The sequence below is a fragment of the Leuciscus leuciscus genome, assembly GCF_965113295.1.
Source record: "Leuciscus leuciscus genome assembly, chromosome: 19".
In the NCBI taxonomy this organism is placed as follows: Eukaryota; Metazoa; Chordata; class Actinopteri; order Cypriniformes; family Leuciscidae; genus Leuciscus; species Leuciscus leuciscus.
In genome coordinates, this window is record NC_138743.1 from 30549849 (window position 1) to 30574779 (window position 24931).

Below are 24931 nucleotides of genomic sequence, written 5' to 3' on the forward strand. Positions count from 1 at the left end.
ACCAGTTATCTGCGTGCTTCCTCAGGGATGAAGTTCCACATTTGCGGCTATCCAACACGAAAATGTTTGCAGCAAAGCTTTTTACAATATTTTCTTCAGATAACTCCAAATTTCTCCCACACACTGGACTTGATTTTTGATGACGTATTGTCGACAACTTTACAATCTCCACTAGCTATTCTTTTCTTCAACTCCTCAGCATCCATCTCGACGACTGCAAGCAGATCGCGCGCGCGGTTATGATGAATTTTTAAAAGTGGAAGTAGCCTAGGTAACGTTATAGATCCTGGGAGGGGTGGCGCGTCGGCACAAATAAACTGATGTGGATTTTAAATTATTTTATCAACTTGAAATACAGGCATATTTTTGTAGATGTGTTTGCTTGCTAAACTAAATATGCATATATTTTTACGTCTGTCATGTTGGATCCATAGATAAACAAACTGCTTCGGTGTGTTGCATATACTTCGTCATCGTCTTGCTGCTCCCTCCCCGTTCTGTGATTGGTTCCCTATTTCAGGGGAAAAATTAGCCCATGGTAGCCAGACTACCTTGCAGCGTGAATAAAATCGCGCTGCTCAAGGCAGTATGGGGAAACCCAGGCTAGAGGTAATGGTGAATTCACAGAAATGTCTTGAGCATTGACTACTTTGAATTGGTGCTGAGACAATGTATTGCAAGGATGGATGACATTGGCTTTCCAGATTATTCTCCATAAACCTTAACTGTAAAAAGGTTTGAGGTTTTTTTTGTATTTGTAATTCTCCTTTACTGTTGCTGCCTTCAACGCTTAACACGTGTTAAGACACACAACCAATCCCCAACAGCAAACTGATGCCCCGTTCTATTTCTGATGTACTCCAAGCCCTCACAGTACTTCTGACACAAAGAACAAATAGATAGATAGCCTTAAGTCTCTTGTAGCCAGATGTTCAGATTGACGACAGAAGGTCTGGACTCCATAGAAGTGTAACTTTCCTAGGCCAATAAGAGCTGTGCGTGTAAACCTCACTCCCCTGATCACAAGAGGCGCTCTAGCGACTGACGCTAAAGGATGTGGTCTCTGCCTCCTTGTTAGAGCGCCCGCCTCCCACGCCGGAGACCACAGTTCGAATCCCGCTCCGAGCGGATTGAGTAGGATTGGTTACAGCAGCTTTCTTTGGCCAAGGACCATCCAGAGGCTGTGTGACTGACATGTCAAGTAACCAATCACAGTTCGCTTTTAGGGGCGCGAAATGTCAATGTCCTTACAATAACAGACCGGAGTGTAAAACTCTTGGTAGTATTTTAAAGAATCTAAGCCTTGAAATTCACATACTGAAAATACAGCGATCCTGATAAGTGCTCATTTTCACAGTTGTAAACACGACAGATTTCTTCTTCCACGAGAGGGCTTTGCTGTTACAGCGGGCTTCCTTCCAGGCGGATCGTTAAAGAACACGTCTCCTGGAAATCCTGTTGAATTCAACCAATCAGATGAAGACTATGAAACTCCTGAACTGTTTCCAATTTTTTGTGCCCTATGCATGTTCAGCCAATGGTCCGTGGGTGTGATGTATGAAGTTGAAACTAGACAGCCTCAAGCTGTTGTAGACATGGTGTTAGCTGTAAGAACGAACTCTGAACTTTACTACATTTAACCTTCAGGTTAACAATGACCAGAATCACCATAGCATACTATTCAGAAAACAGTTTATTATTGTAATTCAGGAATTTCTTAAACAAATTCCAAGGCTTTCAGAGTCAAATCTGAATCATGTTATTAGTGTTGTTTTCTGAGAATGAAAAAAGACCATTGCCAGCAGCAAAACATAGCTCTGCTGATTCTCCATCTTTGTTTTATTCTGTATTCATCCCTCAGTTTCAGTTATAAAAAAGAATAACAACTATTACAAAGGACAAATACAAGAACCTTGATACTGCAAAGTATCTGTCTCTGTTTTGCTAGAAGACACACTTTTGTAAACAAAAATCACAGGACGTAAAAGAATAATGTAGAGAAAAAGGCAGGCGCATGGAGAGAGCGAGTGTATATCCGTGCCTGTGTGTGTTCTTGAATCAATAAGGAATTATTTTTCTCTTTTGCAATCACTACCTGCCCACTGGCCAGGTGATGTTTACTATTCATCCGTGACTGCTGTCTTGGGTAAAGCTATGATTGGGGCTGTCATGCTGTATAAATCAGCTCCTCTTCAGAGCCCAGTAAAATGAGGATGGTGTTTCTGCAAGCCCATCTCCTACATCAACCAACTATCACCTGCATAGATTTTTGTTTATGTCTTGAGTGGTAAAACTATCAATCGAGGTGTGTCAGTGGGGATGCACTAATGGGGATGTGTCATACAATAATGTGGCTTCCTTGTGTGTATTTATTTTAGAGATGGTTTGATTTTTATATTTATATTCATGTTTTAATTAGGCCTGTCAATCGACTGTATTTAAAAGAAAATTAATTGATCACATTTTCCATGCAAATCAATACCTGCTGAGGGAAAACTCCTAAATAAAGATCATTTGAAACATTACATTAGTTATTGTGGCAGACGAGTAACTCATTGAATAAATGTTACAAAAAGTGATAAAAACTCAGTATATTTATGTCCATATCCATCCATCCATCCATCCAAATTCACATCCTTAGTTAATAATCAGAAAGTTTCAAAATGTCAACTTTGTTAACCTTTTTCCCCCTTTTTTTCTTTAGTTGATGTGGACTCTGATATGGACCAGGAGTCGCAGACCTACTTGGAGGCTCTAGTTCAAGCCACAGGAGACCTGGAGTTTTGTGTCAACCTATGCAAGTCTCGTGTAATGATGGAGACCTGCTTTGATATTGCAGTTCCCGCGATACCAGGACAGAGTGGACAACAAGAAATGGAGGTGTAAGAGACAACAAAACAGGACATTGTTTAGCTGCAAGTTGTGGCAAGAACATAAAAAAAAAAATGTTTGGGGTGGGGGGGTATTGAGACTGTCCTGCTTTGAGCAATGCAACAAGTGAAGGTTTTGAACTTGCATAGTTAGAAACTCCCTGAAATGCTGAGAAACAAAGAGACAGAATAGAATAAAAACAAGATTGTGTCCTGAGATCTTCATTAACGTTACCAGGAAGTGCCTTAAACCCCAAAAAAAAATCCCAAGAACTATCTTTGTTTTATGATTGGTGCTAGCATTGAGACCAACTTTCCCAAGCACACTTTGAAAAACGAAGTATTTTGCAATGCAGTGCGGTGTATAGTGTATTTATAAGAGCTAAAGTGTGTAAAAATATAGTTTTAGGTAATAAACACAAAAAAGTTGAGAAACAAAACTCCCCATACTATTGCCTTTTCTAATATCTAAATTACCATGATTAGACCTGTTCGACTTTAACATACAAAACTGTGCTTGCCCCTGACAGATGTGATGTCACTTGATTGGATAAAGATGCTGAAGCTGTGGCATTGTCATCTATCTCATTTAGTTACAGTTGCCCTGCATAATGACTGGCTCTCAGACCACATGTCATTTTCCCTTGATACAGATCTACTACTTTAACTGATTGTTGCAGGTGGCAGATCAGAAATTAGAGCTCGTCTCAAACACTTCTCAGGACATCGAACCGAAGTGAGATTGTGCTTTGTAATTTCAGTGTGTACTGTATGCATCATACTGTAATGTATGCATGTGTCTGTTGTTCTCTGATCATGCAACATCCAGCATTAAGCTGGTTTCTTTTAACGAAACAAACCCACTGTATCTACCTGAACTTCAAAAGATTATGCCTTTCTTCGCTGAAAATGAACTTTGAATATACAAATGGCTATCATCTGTTGACAACTTCACAGCACAGGACTTTCTCCTCACTGTGTCCAGTGATTTATCTTCAGCCTCTGATGTTTGATGATTTTTTTTTTTGTGTCATGTTAATCCTCAAAGTGTCTCTGCAGAGAAGTGTGACTGCTGTTTCTCATAAAGAAACAAATAGAAGAGATTATTTGGATTTGCAAAAGTTTTTAAGTAGAATTTGTGGCTATTTTTTTACAAAGTTCTTTTTGTTGTTGTTGCTGTTGAATGATTCTTTATTTAAAAGAGAGAAAAAAGACTCAGGCCTTTTTTTTTCAAGTTGCTGCATGACATCTTTTATTTGTTGTTTGTAAAATTAATTACATTTTTCTCTTCGTTTTATAAGTTAGTCTGTGATTTCTACTAATAGTTTACGTTTAACAGATTTGCCAGGCATTTAGACTTTTTCAATGTCTATGACATTTTATCAGTGTTCCTGCTTTATATTGTACAGTTTTTTATCCTTTTTAAAAATCATGTATAGACTCCTTAGTTTGCATTAACATAAAATTATGAATAAAAAGAATGTCTCATCTTTATAATTCTTTGTGCAATGTGGCTATTTCATTTGTCTACTGATTTATTTTAAAGTATTATTAATTTTTTTCTGTTATAAAGTCCAGAGGTCAAGTCACATTAAAATATTTTGCACAGGGAAATTAATTAATTTTGAATTAATAAAAAATTCTAACATTCTAACAAATTATGACTTTAAAAGTATCTGTGCTTCCACATATTTGTTGCATTTTATCAAGTTATTATATGTCAGTCAGAGCTTGTAATCATCAATTTTCAATAGGAAAATAAACACTAACGTTCAAACATTTGAGTCAAGTAAGATTTTTTGTTTAAATTAATTTAGCGAGGACACATCAAATTGATCAAATGTAACAGTAAAGACCTTGTTCCAAAGATTTTTTGTTTCAAATAAATGCTGTTCTTTTGAACTTTCCATTCATCAAATAATCCTGGGAATTAATAATCCTCAAAATTATTAAGCAGCCACTGCGTTTACATGGACTCTAAAAATTCGTTTGTAATCAGACTATTAGCACAGTCGGAATAATAAAGTCACATTTAGGCAAGGCAAGGCAAGGCAAGTTTATTTATATAGCACATTTCATACACAATGGCAATTCAAAGTGCTTTACATAGAAGAAATTAAAATAATGAAAAGAAATAAGAATAATTAAAACAGTTTAGAAAAATAAAATAAAATACAGTACTTAAAAAAAAAGAATATTATTATAAATCTTTCCTTCAAAGGAATCCCTTAAGACTTAAATCTTTCAACTTTCTTTTAACCTTCAATCTTCTTACGACTTCCATCTATCAACTTTCCTTTAACTTTCTTTTCTCCCTCATTTACTCACACGTTCTTTTTACTTTCTTTAGCACTGCGTTCACATTCTTTCTCAGACGAAAACTTTAATATCGACATTTAAATACTGTTCTACTTTCAAACCCACATTAATACACGTCACTTTCACATTATCACCTTCTGAGTGTGCATTTACAGTTACGGGCTAAATGCCCTGCTGACATAGGAGAAATTAAAATAATTAAAAGAAATAAGAATAATTAAAACAGTTTAGAAAAATAGAATAAAATACAGTACAGTAAAAACAGTCGGACGAACATTGGCACAGTGCTCATTCAGTAAATGCATAGCTAAACAGAAGTGTTTTGAGTCTGGATTTGAATGTGACTACTGTAGGAGCACATCTGATCTCTTCTGGAAGCTGGTTCCAGCTGTGGCTGGCATAATAGCTAAAAGCAGACTCACCATGTTTAGAGTGAACCCTTGGTATTTCTAGCTGATATGATCCTAATGATCTGAGTGATCTGTTGGGTTTATATTCAGTGAGCATATCTGCAATGTATTGAGGTCCTAGGCCATTGAATGATTTATATACCAGTAATAATACTTTAAAATCAATCCTAAATCTAACTGGGAGCCAGTGTAAAGACCTGAGGACTGGTGTGATATGTTCATATTTTCTGGTTCTGCTCAGAATCCTAGCGGCAGCGTTCTGTATGAGCTGCAACTGTCTTATGGTCTTTTTGGGAAGGCCAGTGAGGAGTCCATTACAATAATCCACCCTGCTGGTGATGAAAGCATGCACAAGTTTCTCTAAGTCTTGTCTGGAAACAAAGCATCTAATTCTTGCAATATTTTTCAGATGATAGTATGCTGATTTAGTTATTGCTTTGACATGACTACTGAAACTAAGGTCTGACTCTAGTGTCACACCAAGATTCCTGACTTGATGTTTAGTTGTTTGACCCCTGGAGTGAAGGTATGCGTTCACTTTGAGAACTTCATCTTTGTTTCCAAACGCAATAACTTCAGTTTTGTCTTTGTTTAATTGAAGAAAGTTTTGACACATCCAACTGTTGACTTCGTCAATGCATCGGCACAGGGAGTCAATTGGGCTGTAATCGTTAGGCGATAGGGCTAAGTACAGCTGTGTGTCGTCTGCATAGCTGTGGTAAGCAATTTGGTTCTTTCTCATTATTTGGCTCATTGGGAGCATATACAGGTTGAACAGGAGTGGTGCAAGGATTGACCCTTGAGGGACTCCGCATGTCATGGATGTCCACTCAGACTTATGGTCTCCTATACTAACATAATAACCTCTCCCATCTAAGTATGACCTGAACCATTTTAGGACTATCCCAGAAAGCCCCACCCAGTTTTCCAGCCTGTCAAGAAGTATGTTATGATCGACAGTGTCAAATGCAGCACTGAGGTCGAGTAGTACCAGCACTGATAATTTTCCTGAATCAGTATTTAAGCGAATATCGTTTATTATCTTTATGAGCGCTGTCTCTGTGCTGTGATGCGGTCGGAAACCAGATTGAAAATTGTCAAAGTATCCATTCGAGCTTAAGAATTTGTTCAGCTGATTGAAGATAACTTTTTCTATGATCTTGCCTATGAAAGGAAGATTTGAGATCGGTCTATAGTTGCTTAATATGGTCTTATCCAGATTGCTCTTTTTCAGGAGGGGCTTGACAACTGCAGTTTTAACCACGTCAGTCTGAATGAATTGGCCAAATTTCATTTTGGATTGTAAGGCGTGGTTTAAACCTTTTCTAATCTGTTCGATAATACATATAAACATCACATTTTTAAAACAAAGGAAAGATGCGAGGGAAAGGTTGATGGTAAAACTACTGTTTTTAACACTGATAATAATATTGATAATAAAAATAATAATCTTTCAAGAGCACCAAATCAGCATATTATATGATTTCTGAAGGATCATGTGACACTGAAGACTAATGATGAGTAAAGAGTAATGATGCTGAAAATTCAGCTTTGCCATCACAGGAATAAAGTAACTGTTTTCTATTTCAAAATATTTGAAAATGTTTTTTAAATGGCTATAATATTTCACAATATGAGTGGAATTTTTACTGTATTTTTAATCAAATAAATGCAGCCTTGGTGAGCATAAGAGAGTTCTTTCAAAACACTTACTAAAATCTTACCGACCTCAAACTTTTGAATGGCAGTGTTTATGTAATGTGTCCATATATAACACTGTACAATTCACCAGCCAGATGAAAAAGATCACATCTTCCCTTGATCATTCTATATTTGCAAGAGAAGAGACTGTGTAAAGTAATGACGGCTTGACATTAAAGCAGTCGTTCACTGTGGACTTGTTAAATTGTTACTGGTCACAAGAGGCAGAATATCATTAGCCACGACGAAGAGACCTGATAGCTTTAAAGGCCAACAGGGTAAATTCCCTTTATGAGTAATTCCATTGGCGGGTTATTCCACCTGCTCTCTCCTGTTCTCCTCAGCAGATGGTCTCGTCAAATGGATCGAGATGTTTTAATCAGTCTCTCTGAAGACATCTAGACATTTATGTCATAATGTGTCACTGAGAGTCACCAAGTGACCCTGTCAAATTTGCTGACTAGGAACACACAGAATCTCTTCCCGCGGAAATCTCCGGAGAATTTGATCACCCATCCTTCCTAAAGTTCTACACATCCCCCAATCGTTGGTCTCCTACAGTAAGAACTTTCTATGCATGTCTTTCTGTATCTGCCTCCCTCTGTTCATTACATACATGGATGGGGGAAGGCAGGTTCAAAAGCAGACAGTCCGACCCCCAGGCTCTGAATGTGATTGAGTTCTCTGTCACCCTCTGAATATGTGCAACAGAAACGGACAAAATGGAGGTGGAGTCCGTGCTATTTCAATTCCATCCTCTGTCACAATGCTACTTCTTGCATTTATATTGAAAGCTACCGTAAATGGGAAAACACTTTGAAATGCATGACAGAATGCATGAAAAATCAGGACAAGGGTGATATAAACCACACCAACCATAACCAAGTGTGCATATATATGAAACTAGTATTAATGCACTGAATAATAAAAAAAAGCCAATCTACAAACACCAAACTCATAGTTTATTCTAACTATTTTGGTTCAACTGGATTTTAATTCTGCTGTTTTCATGTAATGTGAAGAAATTCTATGTATTATAATAATTTCCACAAGAAAATAACCATTTAAAAAAAAAATTTGCCCTGTGTTTTGTTTTTCTGTGTATTGTTTCGCATATATTTCCTGCATGCATTTATCTTTTGGACAGCAAGAATGCTCGTTCTCAAAGCATTGCCTTCTATGATGATTGAGTTTGCCTTGACACCTTGATTGGGGAGCTGAAGCAGTGAACCAAGCAATGGGAAGTCATTTGCAATGAACAAGGCTTATTTCCTGCAGTGACAGTACAAACTGTGAGTATGCATTGGTGAATACAGTTTGATTGGCACATATCGGTGACAGGGTGAAGTATCTTTCTTTTGCTGGCACATGGAAATGTAAGGGTGAATAGTAGCGGGGTTAATTGCTCCAAGGAGCCAATGTGCCGCCTGTCACGCCTATTGCATTAAACCCATCAGAGGCAGCATGTGCCCATCAAATGCATGGCAACAGTTGCTGTGACTCCCATTTAAGAATAGCCTTGCCTATAGCCAGCGGTAATAGTTTTTAAATTCATTTTTAGTTGAGGTGTAGACTGGGCTCGGATATTTCCATTCTTTGTACATGTATATCATTTCGTGAAATAAGAGACCTTTTGGGCTGCCAGCTGTACTGAGTAAAATGAGGAGCACCCTGCAAAATAACAATATTGTACAAACAATAAACTCAAAAAATTTCACTGTCAGAAAGGTAGATTACATGATGCATATAGATCAGAGAAAGCTGTTTATGCCTTTACAGTTTGAAATAGATATTTTCTCATCCCAGGAGAGGAGACTATATATCATTTTTACTGTTTGGCGTGCCTTGCCAGCTCAGATGAAATGCGTTTATTGACTCATTTCAGTGCAAATTAGCCTTTGCTCTGAAGACGGCCTGGGGCGATCTATTTTGTTTTCCCTTCCTCAAACAGAGTACTTGTGCCGATTCCCTTTAAGTTTAATCTTAATTAAACTTTTGTCATATGACCACTGCCAAACTGTCTGTGTCAATTAGCTGTCAACTGCTTTAATGGTACAGTTCGTTCAGGTCAAGATCTGAAGGAAATGTTCAGCATATCTGAACATGAAAAAAAAAAAAAAAAGAGCTTGGGTTGCTTCAATGCAAATACAGGCAACAGGCAAGCATGACAGAAAAGTTTCCCAGTCTTCATATCCGTATACAAGCCTGGGACATTTTATTTGATAAAAAAAAAAAAAACTAATAGTGTGTTGCATTACTTTTTGGATACCTTTCTTATATGCTGTGCTCAACGAACATTTCTTCTTATTGTCGATTGTGCTGCTTAATATTTTTTGTGGAAACCATGATATATATTATATTCAACATTTTGTGATGAATCTTAAAGTTAAAGATAACAGCATTTATTTGAAATAGTATTAAAGTAAAAAAAGAAGCAGCACATATAATCTGCTATGAGTGTCATCCACACAAATGTATCATTATTAACATTTTATTTTTTCTTATACTTTTAGAACTTTAAAAAGTCCTGAAATCATAAATAGCACAAAAAAAAATATATATATGTTTACACATACTCCTGTTTGGGAATCACTCTGAGATAAATAATTTACAGAGCTCCTCATTTTATTTTAATTGTATTATGAACTCTAAATTAAAACAAAGAACTGCATTTCAGAAGCACAAACATGTTAGAATCAAGATGCATTGTGAACATGTGCACATGCACCAGCTTTGATTTTGCTTTCCTTCATCCTTTGCTGTAAAATGAAGATAGGCTTTTGAGTTTGCAGTTTTAAATCCGCGGACGATTCCCACATTGAGCCATTTCTTGTTCCAGCCCATTTACCATGATAATGTCTTTCGTATTGGAATGGGAAAAGCTGCTCTCACATTGAAGCCCACTGGGGTCCTCAAGGAATAAACATGCTTGGACAGACACATGCAGGGAGAAAATCCCTCAAATGGCTCTTGGGATCCTCAAGGTGGAAAACGTGGCTCCATCTGAGACAGAACAAGGTCAAATCCGAATGCTGAATGTCCCAAGTTCATCTCGTGTGCTTTTCATCTTTCCTCTGTATTAATATCCTCTTTTTTATTCAGTTGTCATTCGTCCTTTTCCGGTCCCAAATGCTTTGTTTGTGTTTTAGCTGGCTCATGTGGACTGATTACTTGGCTTTATTTCTGGTCTTGTATAATTGTGTCTTTAATGTTTTTTTTGTTGTTGTTATATACTGTAGTTAGGATTGCTTATTTTGTTTCAATGTCATTTTTTTGTTTTGTAAAGTGCCTTGACCTGCTCTGTGTAAATCTTTCTAGAAGATTGGATAATTTTATGTTATGTTCTATTTAGTTTTATTCATTTATTTAGGTTTAAAACTACTGAGTGCACCTTTAAAATAAGAATTCTAGCAAAAATCCTGGAGTAATGGCTTTGTAAAATCAAGGCATAATTTCTGTGCCTGGAGTCAAAAGACAGACTTCTGCCTCAGATATCAAACAAAGCCCTGGATCTAAGGAGTCTGCGGGGCCTGTCACCATCCAAGGGTCTAGAGCATCACAGCCTCCTAAACCCAGGAATGAGTTCAAAAAAAAGAAGAGTTTTATGGTTTTAAGAAGCTGTCCAATGTCTCTTCCATCCCAAAGTTCAAATGAACTTTCTCTGCAGGGGGTCTGTGTGTTCCTGCTTCCAGAAAGAAGTCTTTGTTTCTATTCAAAGACCTTGAAAGCATGTGATATTTATAAGACATGGCAGATGGAAATGAAGGCTAAACTGCGACAGGAAAGGGGTTGAGGACAATGTGGGAAGTGGAATTTGCCTTTTCCTTCCTAATTTTTTTCTTCTTCTGTTGTTGGCCTCCTTGGCAATGACATGACCTCTTTTGTTAGTTTGGAGTGCATCACTAAACTGCTTTTCTTTCACCTACAGAATGGATTGGCTGCCTAGTATCGACGGGTTGGTGTAACACACGTAGGCCAGTAAGAGCTGTGCATGTAAACCTCACTCCCCTGGCCTCAAGAGGCACACTAGCGGCTGCGGTCTTTAGCGTTCATGTTAGCGCGCCCGCCTCCCAGGCCAGACACCTCGGTTCCAATGCCGCTCGGAGCGAGTCGAGTAGGACTGGTTACACAAACAAACCTAATCATATTTGGTGTCCATTGGTGCTAATCGATAATTTGTTAACAAATCCATCACTTACAAAAAAAACCCCAAAAAAAACATATACAACTTTACATTTGTCTCCCACTTGATTCTTACACTTTTCATTCCATTGATTTCAATGACTTTGAAATTGAAATTTGCCTTGATCTTTTGTCATATAAGAGGTATTTGAACCATTAAAACATCCTGCAATTTTCATAGCTTAAAACATCCTCATTGTATAAAATGCACTTATTTAATCAAGCTCCAAAAACAGCTAGTTTTGATATTACACAGGCAAATACATTTGCATGTGACTGCCTCCAGAGCAAGACATCAACATATAGTTTTACATCATCACACCATAGGCCCCACCCACTGGCATTCAGTCACTTAGTCACACAGTTCAAACCACTTGTTTACAACTTTGTACAGACTAAAGAAGGATCCCAGCATCGGAAACAAGTGGATGGTTTATTTTAATGGTGTCCTGGATAGCGTTGGAGGATTATATGATTGTGCCTCATTTACCAAACAAAATGTTCTGAACAGTGTAATGCAAAGTTCGCAAAGAAACTTTAGTTGAAACATGAAGCGGCCAACTGTATTGGATCTTACAGAAGCTGCATAACAAACGGTAAGTAAATGATTTTGTAATGCTTTATCTGTAAATAGTTATTTTGTCCCCTCATATATTTGTGTTGTTTTTCGTTAGCACCTGACCAATTAATACTAGCACTTACCTTTTCTTTTCTTTTCTATTCTATACTATTTGTTTTGTTTTGTTTTTCTGATTAAAAAAATGCTATGTTTACTGTGTTAGACTAACTGAGACTTGTTAAAACACTTTTATACTGTTGTCCTCTTTCTGGTCTAATTGCTTATATTGTTCTCCTCATTATGTCACTTTGGATAAAAGCGTCTGCTAAATGATTAAATGTAAATGTACATAAGTGAACCTCAAGTAACATATTAGAATAATAATAACAAAAAAATCCAAGTCATGACCCCTTTAAAAAAACAAAGTAACTGTAATATGAGAAATTTTCTAGACTGACAGCATTCTTGGTGCTGCATCCTAGCACGGCAAGAAAATCAATAAGGGTTTGCTGTTCTGAGTGCTGCTCTGAATGACAAGAAGCTATTTTTTTATTAGAACCTGTACACCGTTGCTGACTTTGATTGGGCAGGACCCAAAAATGACACGAGGGCAAGTAAATATATGATCAGAAATGACAGCTTTCTGAAGCAGCTGTGTCTTCTGATAGGTGTACTGTCACTCAGTCCCCTTCATGCTCGGGCTGTCTCGACACCATATTGATTTGGGGACTCATCATTATCCCCGGTAAATGGCTCGGTCACTGGGTGTATCTTGCAATGAAGCTGCGAGTGATATTTGACCTTTTTTTGCCCGTTTTTTGCTAAGAAACTTCAGTCCAGGTACATGTTACCAATCTTCTTGACATCCAGCCCGAGAAGCATTTATTATAATCTTCACATTGTCAGTCGAAGCAACTGGACCCTGAACAATGTGGAAATGCCGCTGTACCTGCATTGATTCTGTCCTACTAGTGTGACCCAAACAGTTCCCGTCTCATTTTGTTTGCGTCTGTATTGCCTCAGAAGTCACTCTTAGGGGCACAAAGGAGCGGTGACTAAGAAGATAAGGCAACCATTACCCGCCACGATCCACCGAGCCATGAGGCTTTTGCATTCAGGACACGGCTGGCTATCCATTCAACCGTCCTTTTCGCCCGATGTTGTGCTGAAATAGATTCCCCTGTCTCCATCCCCCTGCACCTCAATTAACCACTGCGAGGAGGATGGTGCCGATGAAAAAAGAGAAGAGAAAAGCAGAGAGTTTTCATACACACTATCCCCTTAAAAGATTCAGCTGCTGCCTTGAGCTCAGATCAATCCTGGTTGCTCTCCAAGTCTCTCAGACAGCATGTTCTCACACAGGGCAGGCCTGTCAATTGCCAAGACAGCTTTAGTGAGGCTTGCATGTCCTGCTCAACTGTAGCATGAGCAAACGGTTTGAAGAGCAAAGGAGAAATAATTTATGAAACAGTTGAGGTCTCTCAGTATCAAAATCAATGAGAGCTGGGGCCTGAAATTAATAAGCTTCTGACATATAGTGGCCTCAAAAAGTCACTCCAAAAAGTATTTGGACATTGATACCAAAATTACAAACGTATAAATGAAATTTGCATTATTTCTTACATCCCAAGACACTGTGAGTAACTTCCGATAAACTGTAAACAATCAACAAAGCACGCTGTTTTTGTGAGTATATCTTTAAATGCAAATGAGCTACTGCTCACCGCCCCATCCAGAATGCTGTACCTTTACAGCTCGTGCCTCAGATACTCAAAAACGAACAAAACATCTGTTTGATTTTGATTATCTTCTCTATTGTGGTCAAGCTTACGTGAGATTGCTGTTCTTCGTCATCACATCACAACAAAATAAATTATGAGACACCGTTTCAGATATATGGGGAAAAAGACAATGGATGGATTTTTGCCACAATAGGGTTGCTGGGTGTACGGCGGACACATAAATATGTCCAAAAACTTTATAAAAGTGAATTTTGCATAATAGGTCCCCTTTAGAGGGTACGGACCTCATCCATTCAAAATTACTTTATGATCATGCAATTGTAAAGGTTTACAAAAAAAGTGGAAAGACTTAAGAAAAGCTTTAGCATTTTCTTTTTCAGATCTCGCTTGGTTTGATATTTTGTTTCTAATGCAGTGATATTCAGACATTTTTCTATGTGTCACTTAAGTGTACACATACTCTTTGAGGCCACTGTATTAAAATGTCTCATTTCATTCTGAGTTATGAGCATGCAAAGAAAATGCTTTTTTTCAAGAGGATCCATTACTGGTGTTACGAAATATACAGTAGCATAATGTAATAGACTGTATTTTAGCTCCTGGGTTGGAGTGAGAGCATTTGCTTTTAGAGTGGTTCCAGTGGACGTCACATCCACAACTGCAGTACTTGACTCATAGTTTTGGTACAGGATCGTACAACAGTGTGGCGATACAAGCTCACACAATCTCAATCGTTTGTCTTCATGCCCTGTCGGTTCATATGAAGCAGAAGTGATTTTGATGCTTGGGAAGGTTAGGAGTGCGTGTATATCTGCCCACAAGCTCTGTATGAGGATTGATCCAACCTTTTTCACACCCGTTTCTGAACATATTTAAGAAAGCATGTTGCCACTAAAACATGTTAGTGCAGTTTGAATAGAATTTGCAATGTGGGCCTGGATTGTGCACCATTCAGAATTGGATGGAGAATGCCTTCTACATTCCACTTCAGTTGGTAGAACAGGATGTATTCACAGAAATTCATGTATTTTTTCATACAATTACAGCAAAAAAGTTTGAAAGTAAATATTACTTAGGATTGTTTGTTTAATTTGGAGTAAGTTGGAGGCCAAAGGAGACAAACCCTGTAATATGTATAGGCAATTTTGATTAAATATTCAAAAGTATAAGTAAAATCTAGATAACTTTATGATGCTGGTGTTTAATTTAAAGGTTTTACATTAGATTTAGTCATTCATTCACTTTATTCAATATTCAAAGGTTTGATTTAACTTTTAACTTCTTTTTTTTCATTGAAATATACTTAAAATTGTTCAAAACTTGCAAAAAGCTCAATTAAGCTTGTCTTACGTGCTTTGTTTTTAATAGAAAAAAGTTAAATTCAATAATTTAATCAAATGGCCTGAAATTTATAGAAACTTGTGCATATATTTCATTTTAGTTTTTTTTTCTCATTTTGTGGACTGCCGGGACACTTAATATCTCATAATGCTCTATTTTACTTATCCTCAAATTGGTGCTAAATTATTTTTTGGCACTGTGCATACACACACATTTGGCAAAAGAGGACCCTAGAAAATAGCCTAGAAAAACATATGATAGCCACATTCCCTCTTATCTCAGGTACAGCCCGTATAACTCAGTTTAATTTACTGTCAGACAACTACAGACTCTAAATGAAGTCTAGAATTGATTTGTTTGCTTCAATTTACTTGCTCTTCTGTAATTACATTCTTTATAAATGCATGATATCGGCACATGCATTTCCATTATATTCAGGGTTGAATGACTTTAATTCCTTTAATCTGGGACTTCATGGCTGGATAACATTCAGGTTTCAGGGGGAGGAATGCATGTGTCGTGGTCAATATGACACTGGTCATCTAGCTCAAGAGAGTTAAATTGAGGTGACACACTGACTCTTTGTGGAGAGGAAGAGGTTAATAGAATGTGATGGCAGGTGTAAGTTACTGCCACTATTCGTCACTCTAGGGCATGTTTCGTTATGCTGTATAATTCCATACAGTAAGCATTATTTGATGATAACATTGAATATGAATTTTGATTTTGTTTTCACAATGTTCTGGACATTATAAAACTTATAGACTTATAACCTCTAAAACATCCTATTATGTTCTGATCTGGACTATGATTCCTCCTTAGATAACTTATTTTTAAACCATTGTTAAGTGAAGTTTTGGTTCACATAAATCGGCAGCTTACTATCATGTGGTCATTCTAATAGAAAGACCACATGATAGTAAGCTGCTTTATATTGAGTCCAGAGCAGGATGATGTAATGATAATGACATGGAGAGTAATTGGATAGGAGAATCTAATCAAAGCCCTTTCTTATAAACTATTGCAGTGTGTGTATGAAAAAATCTGACCCCTGGGTTAAACAGTAGAGCCAATATCTATTCTCATGCAAGTCTCTTCAAAGCCAGTCATTGGAAATATGATTTCCCACTGATTAATCCAGTATAATGGTGTTACGAGATAATCAGCATCTGTCTAGGAACTGGCATGTTTAATTACTTTGTTCACATGGTTTTTCTCTTCACTTTGACATTACACAGGAAAGGCAAAATATTTCTTGCCTGTCAGTTTCAATTCCCGCTTTTGGATGCAGTATAATATGTCCAAAGGTTCTCATTCGTTTGCATTGAAATGGAATATTTGGTGTATTTTCATACTGAACATGTCTCGTATTGCCGGCAAGGTTAATTTGGTGTAATTAATTCCCCTCTCAGTGAAACAGATCGTGTAGTCCATAGACAGTAATGAGGTTAGGTTCTGCTGATTGCTGCTGGCTGGACCAGTATACTAATTGCATTGCACCATCCGGCTGTGTTTCCTCTGTCTCCGCTGACAGTAAACTGTAAACATCACTATGAAGACTAACTATTTACAGAAACAGTTCAAAATTGATTGTTATGGTTGCTGAGGAAATAAATAGTTCTGTTCAAGTTCATAAAATAAAATGTTTGTTTATTTTCAATGTAGTAATTTCCATACAGTACATATCTGTTTTGTCATTTGTCAGGGTTATGTTTAGTTCCATTAGTGATGTACTAAATACGGAAACGTTTTGCTTATGTGTTTTCCACAATACAGACGACAATGTTGTGAAAACGATCCCCGTTCACACGGATCTAAAAAGACTAAAAGTGATGTGTTATGCATGCCAGGCCAGTAGTTGGCGATGTCACTTTGTAAAGAAACACTACGTGCCTATAGACTGTTAGATTTAGTTTTTTTTACACAGAGACGTTAACGGTATCGTTTTCAAAAACTTGCACTTTGAAACCCGTTTTGAAAATTTTAGTTTACGTTGCGTGGTTGTGATCTCCTGCGTGTTCCCTGTTGGATTTATGATTAAAGACCTTTTAATATTCTCTGTCGCTTTGCGATTACAGCCATATGAAATAATAATGTAACACAATCACTTTATTAATTCAGCACCATATACCTAATGTTAAATAAATAATTTCTACCATGTAGTTGTTCTTATAGTTTCTTTATCTTAAAGGTGAAGTGTGTAATTTCTGCACCACTAGAGGCACCGAAACAGAATTGCAAAAATAATTATCGTTTTGAAGGGGTTGCATTTTGGTTGGAAATGAAAGTCGGGTTGACGTCAGAACCCGACCTAAGACTGACGTCAGAAACCGACGTTTCTTTGATGTCAGAACCTGACGTCAGATTGACGTCAACATCCAACGTCAGACAATTGTGGTTGAAAATCAAAGTCGGGTTGACAATGACGTCAGAACCCGACCGATGTTGGTTTCTGACGTCAACCCGATTTTCATTTTCAACCACAATGCAACGTCTGTCCGACGTTGGAGATTAATTTCAGTCTGGCGTTGGATTACTTTTTACTTTTGATACTTAAAGTACTTCTGTTCTTTTACTTAAGTAAAAATCAGTCTTTACAACTTTTACTTGTAAAGGAGTAATATTTGACCAGTAGTAAATGTACTTTCACTCAAGTAAGGAAGTTGTGTACTTTGTCCACCTCTGAAAATGACAGATTATGTTATCAGTCTAAATATTCACTCCCCTGTAATAAACTGTAATAAACATTGTAGTCTGTGCTTGACCTCAAAATCAATTTGAATGTTTCTTTAAATACAACTTGGTGAGAAATAAGTCAAAGATTCGTTTACCAGACAAAAACACAGTGTTGTCATCAGGGTAAGCAACAAAAAGAAATGGATAAAAATGATAAAGAACGATGAAAAGTTCAAGCAGAAACCAGCTAATTCTCAACTGTAAATAAATCAAGGCATTAGCATCACACACAACAATGCATCTATGGATGATCTGCCTATAGGAACAACAGCAAATCCTGATTAAAAGTCTGGATGTGGACCTAACAATGGAACTATTGCTGGCATTTATTTATGCCTTTGAAGGTCATTTATCTGTTTAGCACACAAAGGCAGCAAACAATCACACCGCTGAAAGACGGAATAAAGGAATTTGTCAGGAAGTAATAGCAAACGTGATTTGAGAAGTAAATGATTGCTGAATAATTATTTAAGAGGGATTATTCTATACTTTCTGTTTACTGTAATAAAGTTAACTTTTAGATTTTAAATCCACACAAATCTGTCACATAAAATTGAAATGCCATCCTGCTTTGTTGCTTGATGCAATACACTGTAAGTAATCATGAAAGAGTTTGTCTGCTCTATTTCAGAATCCAATTAACTGTTCTTGTTACAGTAATGTATATGTAGAAAACATTACTGGCTTAATTAGTGTCTGGAAGGTGTGAGACAGAGGATAAGATGTGATCTTTGTTTGCTAAGAGGCAGTAATTAGCAGTTGTTCTCTTTAAAATAGTTTATAGGCCTATGTGTGCAGTCAACCTTTGAATATTCATGAATCTCAGTCTTAGGCAATAATAAGAAAACTCAAAACTCACAAATTGACTTAGCTTGCATGATTTACCATTTGAACAATATGCAAGAAAAATAGAGAAATCTTTAATATTGAAACTAAATTTAACCTGCAGTAAAGAAACAGGATGATCTTTTTAACCACTTGCAGTAGGTATTACAGTCCACAGATATGCAATAGCAGTCACACCGTTTAACAGTGTCGGTAGTCTTGATTGATTGCTTTAAACACCTGGTACAGCACGGCAGGGTGCGTGTTCATGCTGTAAATTCACTTAAGGCTTTACAATGTTGTGTTTATGTTGTAGCATCAGTAGTTTTATGGCAACACTTGAAATGGCAGGGAATATCACTCTCAGGAGACATGTTACATTGCGTTTATGATCGCCGTGTGTGTGGAGAAGAATGTTTAGGGCATATTGGCATTCAGTTGCTGTGTAAACCTGTCATGTGCAGCTGTGTTTGAGCTGAGGGGAATACTGAATTTATTTGATAGGACTCCTGGAATTTTCACAGAATTCATGAACTGTGTAGAAAATTACTCTCACAGCACCTAAGCACCTGATCCTGAAACAGTGTTATAGTTTCATATTGGCTTAACAGATAAATAGACTCTTAGAAAGGAGCAATGCCTCAACATAAGTACTAGCGAAAATGCTTATACAGAACATAAGTCATATGTACACATTTATGATATGTTTATGGTATTTTTGTGTCTTTTTTTTAAGCTTAAAAGCTCCAGACCCAATTTATTGTAATTTCATGGAAAAGAGGAACCCATACATTCTTCAAAATCTCACCCTTTTAGTTCTTCAGAGAGTCATGTAAGTTTAAAACATGATGAAGTACTAAGGGACTTTCATTTTAGGGTGATATCCCATAAATGGTTTAAGAATAAGTGCAGATTCAGATATTTCGTTGAAGATAGAAGGGCTTCAGATACTCAGGTGGACTTGGGAAGAACATTTACAATCACTGTACCTTGATGGTGCAAAGTTCAGTAAATAAAGTTTTTTTTTTTTTTTTTTTTTTGCCTCTTTCTGTTAGTAGTACCATGAGCTCCGGTCCTGAGGACAATTGAGATTGAAAGAAAAGTGGAGGGAGAGAGAAAGTGAAATGGGATCAGGAAATTATGCAGGCCGGAAATTAACATGTGAGCATGTTTAATAAAATCTGAGAAAACTGCATGAGAAGAGCATTATGTAAAATTGAAAATGAGAAGTGAATATATAGAAACAAGGAGAAAGAATGAGGTTGACGCAGAAGTTGTGAGAGGTGAATCAAATTCACATTCTAAACCACCGGCCATGGCGAGACCTGCCACTAGAAACGTCCAGAGGTGTTACTGAGTGTTAGTCCACAGTCTGAGTGATGTGAACTGATGTACCTGTCTTGTAGAAGTACTGGGTGTGCAGTTTCCCCTTGCTGCAGGAAAAAGAAATGGCAGACCGATCCCACTCTAAACACTGTGGTTTAGCTACCTTATTATGCAGTCACATACTGTATGAATTAGATATTAGCAAGGAAATACACACCACACAAGAATTTAAACTATAGTTAGATTTAATGTTTGCTTTTAAGATTTCATCCATCATAGATGCCAGTAAAGCTAGTTTACAAACACCAATGGCAACAACGCCGACGTCCAGCAGATGGATTTGTGTGTTAAGTTAACCCTGTTAAATGGAGAACAGGTTGACATGTTGATGCTTACATTGTTTGCATTTGTTACATGAACGAATCAAATGGAATAGACTCACCAATACACATGTTTATGGTGTTAAATTGAGTTAACTGCAATGATGAAATTTCATTTTCAAAATTCATTTTATTTCATTATTGACTCCAAGGACATTAGAGATATTACATAATGGTGCTAAATTGCAAAGTACTTGATTTAGAGAATGGAATGAAATTGTTGCACATAAGCAGGACTTCCACAATGGTCATTAAAAGGTACATTATGAAATTCTGGCTTCTCTATCACCATCTATGATTGACATATAGAATTGCATGGCACATGCGGTGGATTTGTTTTGTACACTGTAAAAAAAAAAAATCTTAAATTTACAGAAAAAATCACTTTAAAAAATATACTGACAATGTTTCAGGTATTACGGGATGGCAAAATTCACCATAAAATACGCTATCAATGTTTCAGGTGTTACAGAAAGTTTATTTTTCAACTTATGAGCCTATATGTCATTAAGTAATGTGATGTTAATATACCAATATACTGAAAGGGCACCGATTATGCCCCTTTTCACAAGATTTAAAACAAGTCTCTGATGTCCCCAGAGTGTATATGTGAAGTTTTAGCTCAAAATACCCAATAGATCATTTTTTTACAGCATGTTTAAATTGTCACTTTTTGGGGCTAAGAAAAAGACACAGTTTTTGTGTGTCTCCCTTTAATTGCAAATGAGCTGCTGCTGCCGCACAGGGGGCGGAGCTTCACGAGCTCATGCTCAGTGGCAGGACAATCTCATCTCACAGAATGATAATATCAAAACAGAAACTCTCATTAGCGGTGTTCATTTCGACCCGGAGTCGGACAATAATGCGAACTGGATCACGAACAGTTCGTACATCTATCCTACTGTAAAAATGGGAATAAATTAAGACTGCTATGTTCATTCTTACATCCAACAACAACACCTCAATCGCTTAGGAGACATTCTTGTCTTGTGTGCAGCTCACTCAGGGCGGGTCTATTCTAAAACTGCAGTGTCAGTCAACAGTCGTGGGATGGGCCTGTGCAAAAGTACGTCACATTGCCCCGAATCTGAGTATGGGTTGTTCTGAGACAGTGCTTAAGATTTATAGGGATTTAAAAAATAAGTACTGTGTGGATTTTTATCATTATAGGGTGGTTGAGTATACACACTGCCAACACACATTTATGTTCAAACACCATGTAAAAGTGAATTTTCCAGAATATGTGCCCTTTAAGGTAGTGAAGGGGGTGGATTCTGGAATCCACTGCTGCTTCAATGTATATCTAATGAGTGATAATCAAGGTAGTAATCAATATTTTTCCTTCTAAGGAGGTGTCTACTATTCCACCTTGGTCCTCTGTCGCTCCGGCTCCACCGCGGCCTTCTGGATCCCCACCTGCACCTCGGTCGCCAGAGCCGTCAACATCGCCATGTCCCTCGGGATCCACTGCATCGCCCTGGCTCGTCGGCTTTCCAGGCTCCATCCGGGTCTCCACTTCCACCTGCTCCGCCTCCGTCAGTCGCCGCCCTGGAGTTGTCAGCCCTTTCTCCACCATGGCTCCTCCCTCCATCGTCTCCTCCAAGGCCACCTGCACGGTCATCTCCGCCCTGGTCCCTCCTGCTTTCTGTCTGCCCTTCACCCACTCTTCGTCCTCCTCCTGAGCTCCCTCCCTCCGCAGTTGGTCTGTCTATGGTGCGAGGACGCGCCTACCGGGATGGGGGAGTACTGTCACGTGTCAGTGTATGTTTGGACTTTCAGTTTGTGTTTTGATTGGTTCCTGTTTTCTTTTGTTCTTTTCCCGCCACTCCTTCGTTTCCATGGTTACTGTCATTATCAGTTCAGTTGTATCACCCTTTTTAGTCAATCATTGTTATCTGTATCACCTGTGTTCTGTTAATCAGTGTCATCTGTGTTTGTATTTAAGTTCCGTCTGTTCAGTCAGTGATGGTCCAATCTCTGTTATATTTAGTGTGTTGCTACCTGTTCTGCTTTCCTGTCTTTTATTATTAATAAACTTTCGTTTGGAATTATATTCTCGTTTCCGTCTGCCTTCCTGCAACCCACCGTGACACTTGTAAGTCTTGAAGCTGACTTGTGGTGATGAAACTGCAAACTATATTCAGTAAAAAAATTCTTCAATTTATTATAATTCTGACTCCGGGTCTTCATTCATCATATCTGGTTCTGGGTCTTTGACTGTAAATCCCCTTACAGTAGATTTCTGATAATGTCCTTTGCCTTTTTTTTTCTTCTAAATTGTCTGATTTTTACTTGTAAAAAATTAATGGGATTAAACCATTTTTTCATTATTCATCATATATGGTCAGGTAACTTACCATTTACATAGTGACCTATTTAACCTACTGGTTTTTACTGTAGCATTTTTACTATACTTTTCTGTAAAAATTGTTTAAAAAAAAATCTGTGTATTGGCCATATAATTCATTTCTAACAAAAAATTTCTGTACTATTAATATCATCATAATTCAGTAAATATACCAGCAAATAGCAAGTTGAAAAGTGTATCATTTGTAAAACATCAGTTATTTTTAAGTTAAAATGATCAGTGATAAGTCAAGGCACTATCTTCCATTTTTCCCCTTTATATATCTCCAGGATGAGGACGTTTCTGTAAATGACCACAGAAGCGAGTCCACATTAATTTCTGTCTGTCATAACACCATGGGTTTGTTCAGTTCAACAGCCTCCTGCTGGGACTGCAGATTCCCCACAGTTTACTGATTTTTTGCCACAGAATGACACACTAGCAGACACACTGACAAAGTGAAGACACAGATACACACTCTTGCTTATGAACGGCTTGCTTATAAATCTCATAGAAGGTTTTTATTTCAATCCTGCTCTTCCTCAAGACTGCTTTACTCCGCTAGTTACATTGAGATCTTATTCCTGATTGGTTCATGTGTTGGAGAATGTGAGGGAGGAGATGCAGGCATTTGAGTTGCAATTTTCACACCCAATTATGCTAATGTGTTGTGCTGGTGTCTCTGTGAGCTGGGCTGATGGAGCTGTGTCCTTGAAGTAGGGTCCACCGGGACACACGCAGGGCTAGAACAGACGTGACACGCTGTGCATACTTTACCCAAGGGAGTACAACCTCCGGCTCCAAACAATCTGTAAACATGAGGGTTATTCTATGCACAACCTAGGAGGGAGTCTGACGAGACCTGGTCAAATAACCAAGAAAATGTGTTCTGAAATCTCCAAATTGTACTATTTTATATAACAGTATAAAAAATCTTATTTTATATAATTATTTTATATATTTGATATTTATATATTTTATATATTTGAGATTTACTATATATATGTATATATAGTAAAGTGGCAAAAGTTGGGACACCACTCCAAATCATTGAATTCAGTTGTTCCAATCACTTTCATGGCCACGGTTGTATAAAATCCAGCACCTAGGCATGCAGACTGCTTCTACAAACATTTGTGAAAGAATGGGTCGCTCTCAGGAGCTCAGTGAATTCAGGCGTGGTACCGTGATAGGTTGTCACCTGTGCAATAAGTCCAGTAGTGAAATTTCCTCACTACTAAATATTCCACGGTCAACTCTAAGTAGTATTATAACAAAGTGAAAGCAATTGGGAACAACAGCAACTCAGCAACGAAGTGGTAGGCCATGTAAAATCACAGAGCGGGGTCAGTCCATGCCAAACTTCATGTGGCCTTCAGATTAGCTCAAGAACAGTGTGTAGAGAGCTTCGTGGAATGGGTTTCCATGGCTGAGCAGCTGCATCCAAGCCTTACATCACCAAGTACAATGCAAAGCATCGGATGCAATGGTGTAAAGCACTCCGGCACTGGACTCTAGAGCAGTGGAGATGTGTTCACTGGAGTGACGAATCACGCTTCTCTGTCTGGCAATCCGATGGACGAGACTGGGTTAGGCGGTTGCCAAAAGAACGATACTTGCCTGACTACTTTGTGCCAAGTGTAAAGTTTGGTGGAGGGGTGATTATGGTGTGGGGTTGTTTTTAAGGGGTTGGGCTTGGCCCCTTAGTTCTAGTGAAAGGAAATCTTAATGCTTCAGCATACCAAGACATTTTGGACAATTTCATGCTTCCAACTTTGTGGGAACAGTTTGAGGATGGCCCCTTCCTGTTCCAACATGACTGTGAATGTGAATCAGTGCACAAAGCAAGGACCATAAAGACATGGATGAGCAAGATTGGTGTGGAGGAACTTGACTGGCCTGCACAGAGTCCTGACCTCAACCCGACAGAACACCTTTGGGATGAATTAGAGCGGAGACTTCGAGCCAGGCCTTCTCGTCCAACATCAGTGCCTGACCTCACAAATGCACTTCTAGAAGAATGGTCAAAAATTTCCATAAACACACTCCTAAACCTTGTGGAAAGCCTTCCCAGAAGAGTTGAAGCTGTTATTGCTGCAAAGGGTGTGCAGAGAGAGAGAGAGAGGGAGAGAGGGAGAGAGGGAGAGAGAGAGAGAGGGAGAGAGGGAGAGAGGGAGAGAGGGAGAGAGAGAG

The 24931-nt window shown here is 37.9% G+C and overlaps 1 protein-coding gene across 4 annotated transcripts in view; it reads left to right on the forward strand.

Annotated features, from left to right (window-relative positions):
- kif26aa (kinesin family member 26Aa) overlaps positions 1-4340 on the forward strand; it is a 79094-nt gene extending 74754 nt beyond the window's left edge. For 2 of the 4 annotated variants that reach the window (XM_082148370.1, XM_082148371.1), the window contains one exon: positions 2705-4339. In XM_082148370.1, the coding sequence (XP_082004496.1) occupies positions 2705-2886 (182 nt within the window). In that variant the 3' untranslated portion in view covers positions 2887-4339. Of the gene's footprint in view, positions 1-2704 lie in introns of all 4 variants that reach the window. The other 2 variants (XM_082148369.1, XM_082148372.1) reach the window with 2 other exon arrangements.
- Positions 4341-24931: the final 20591 nt, after the last annotated feature.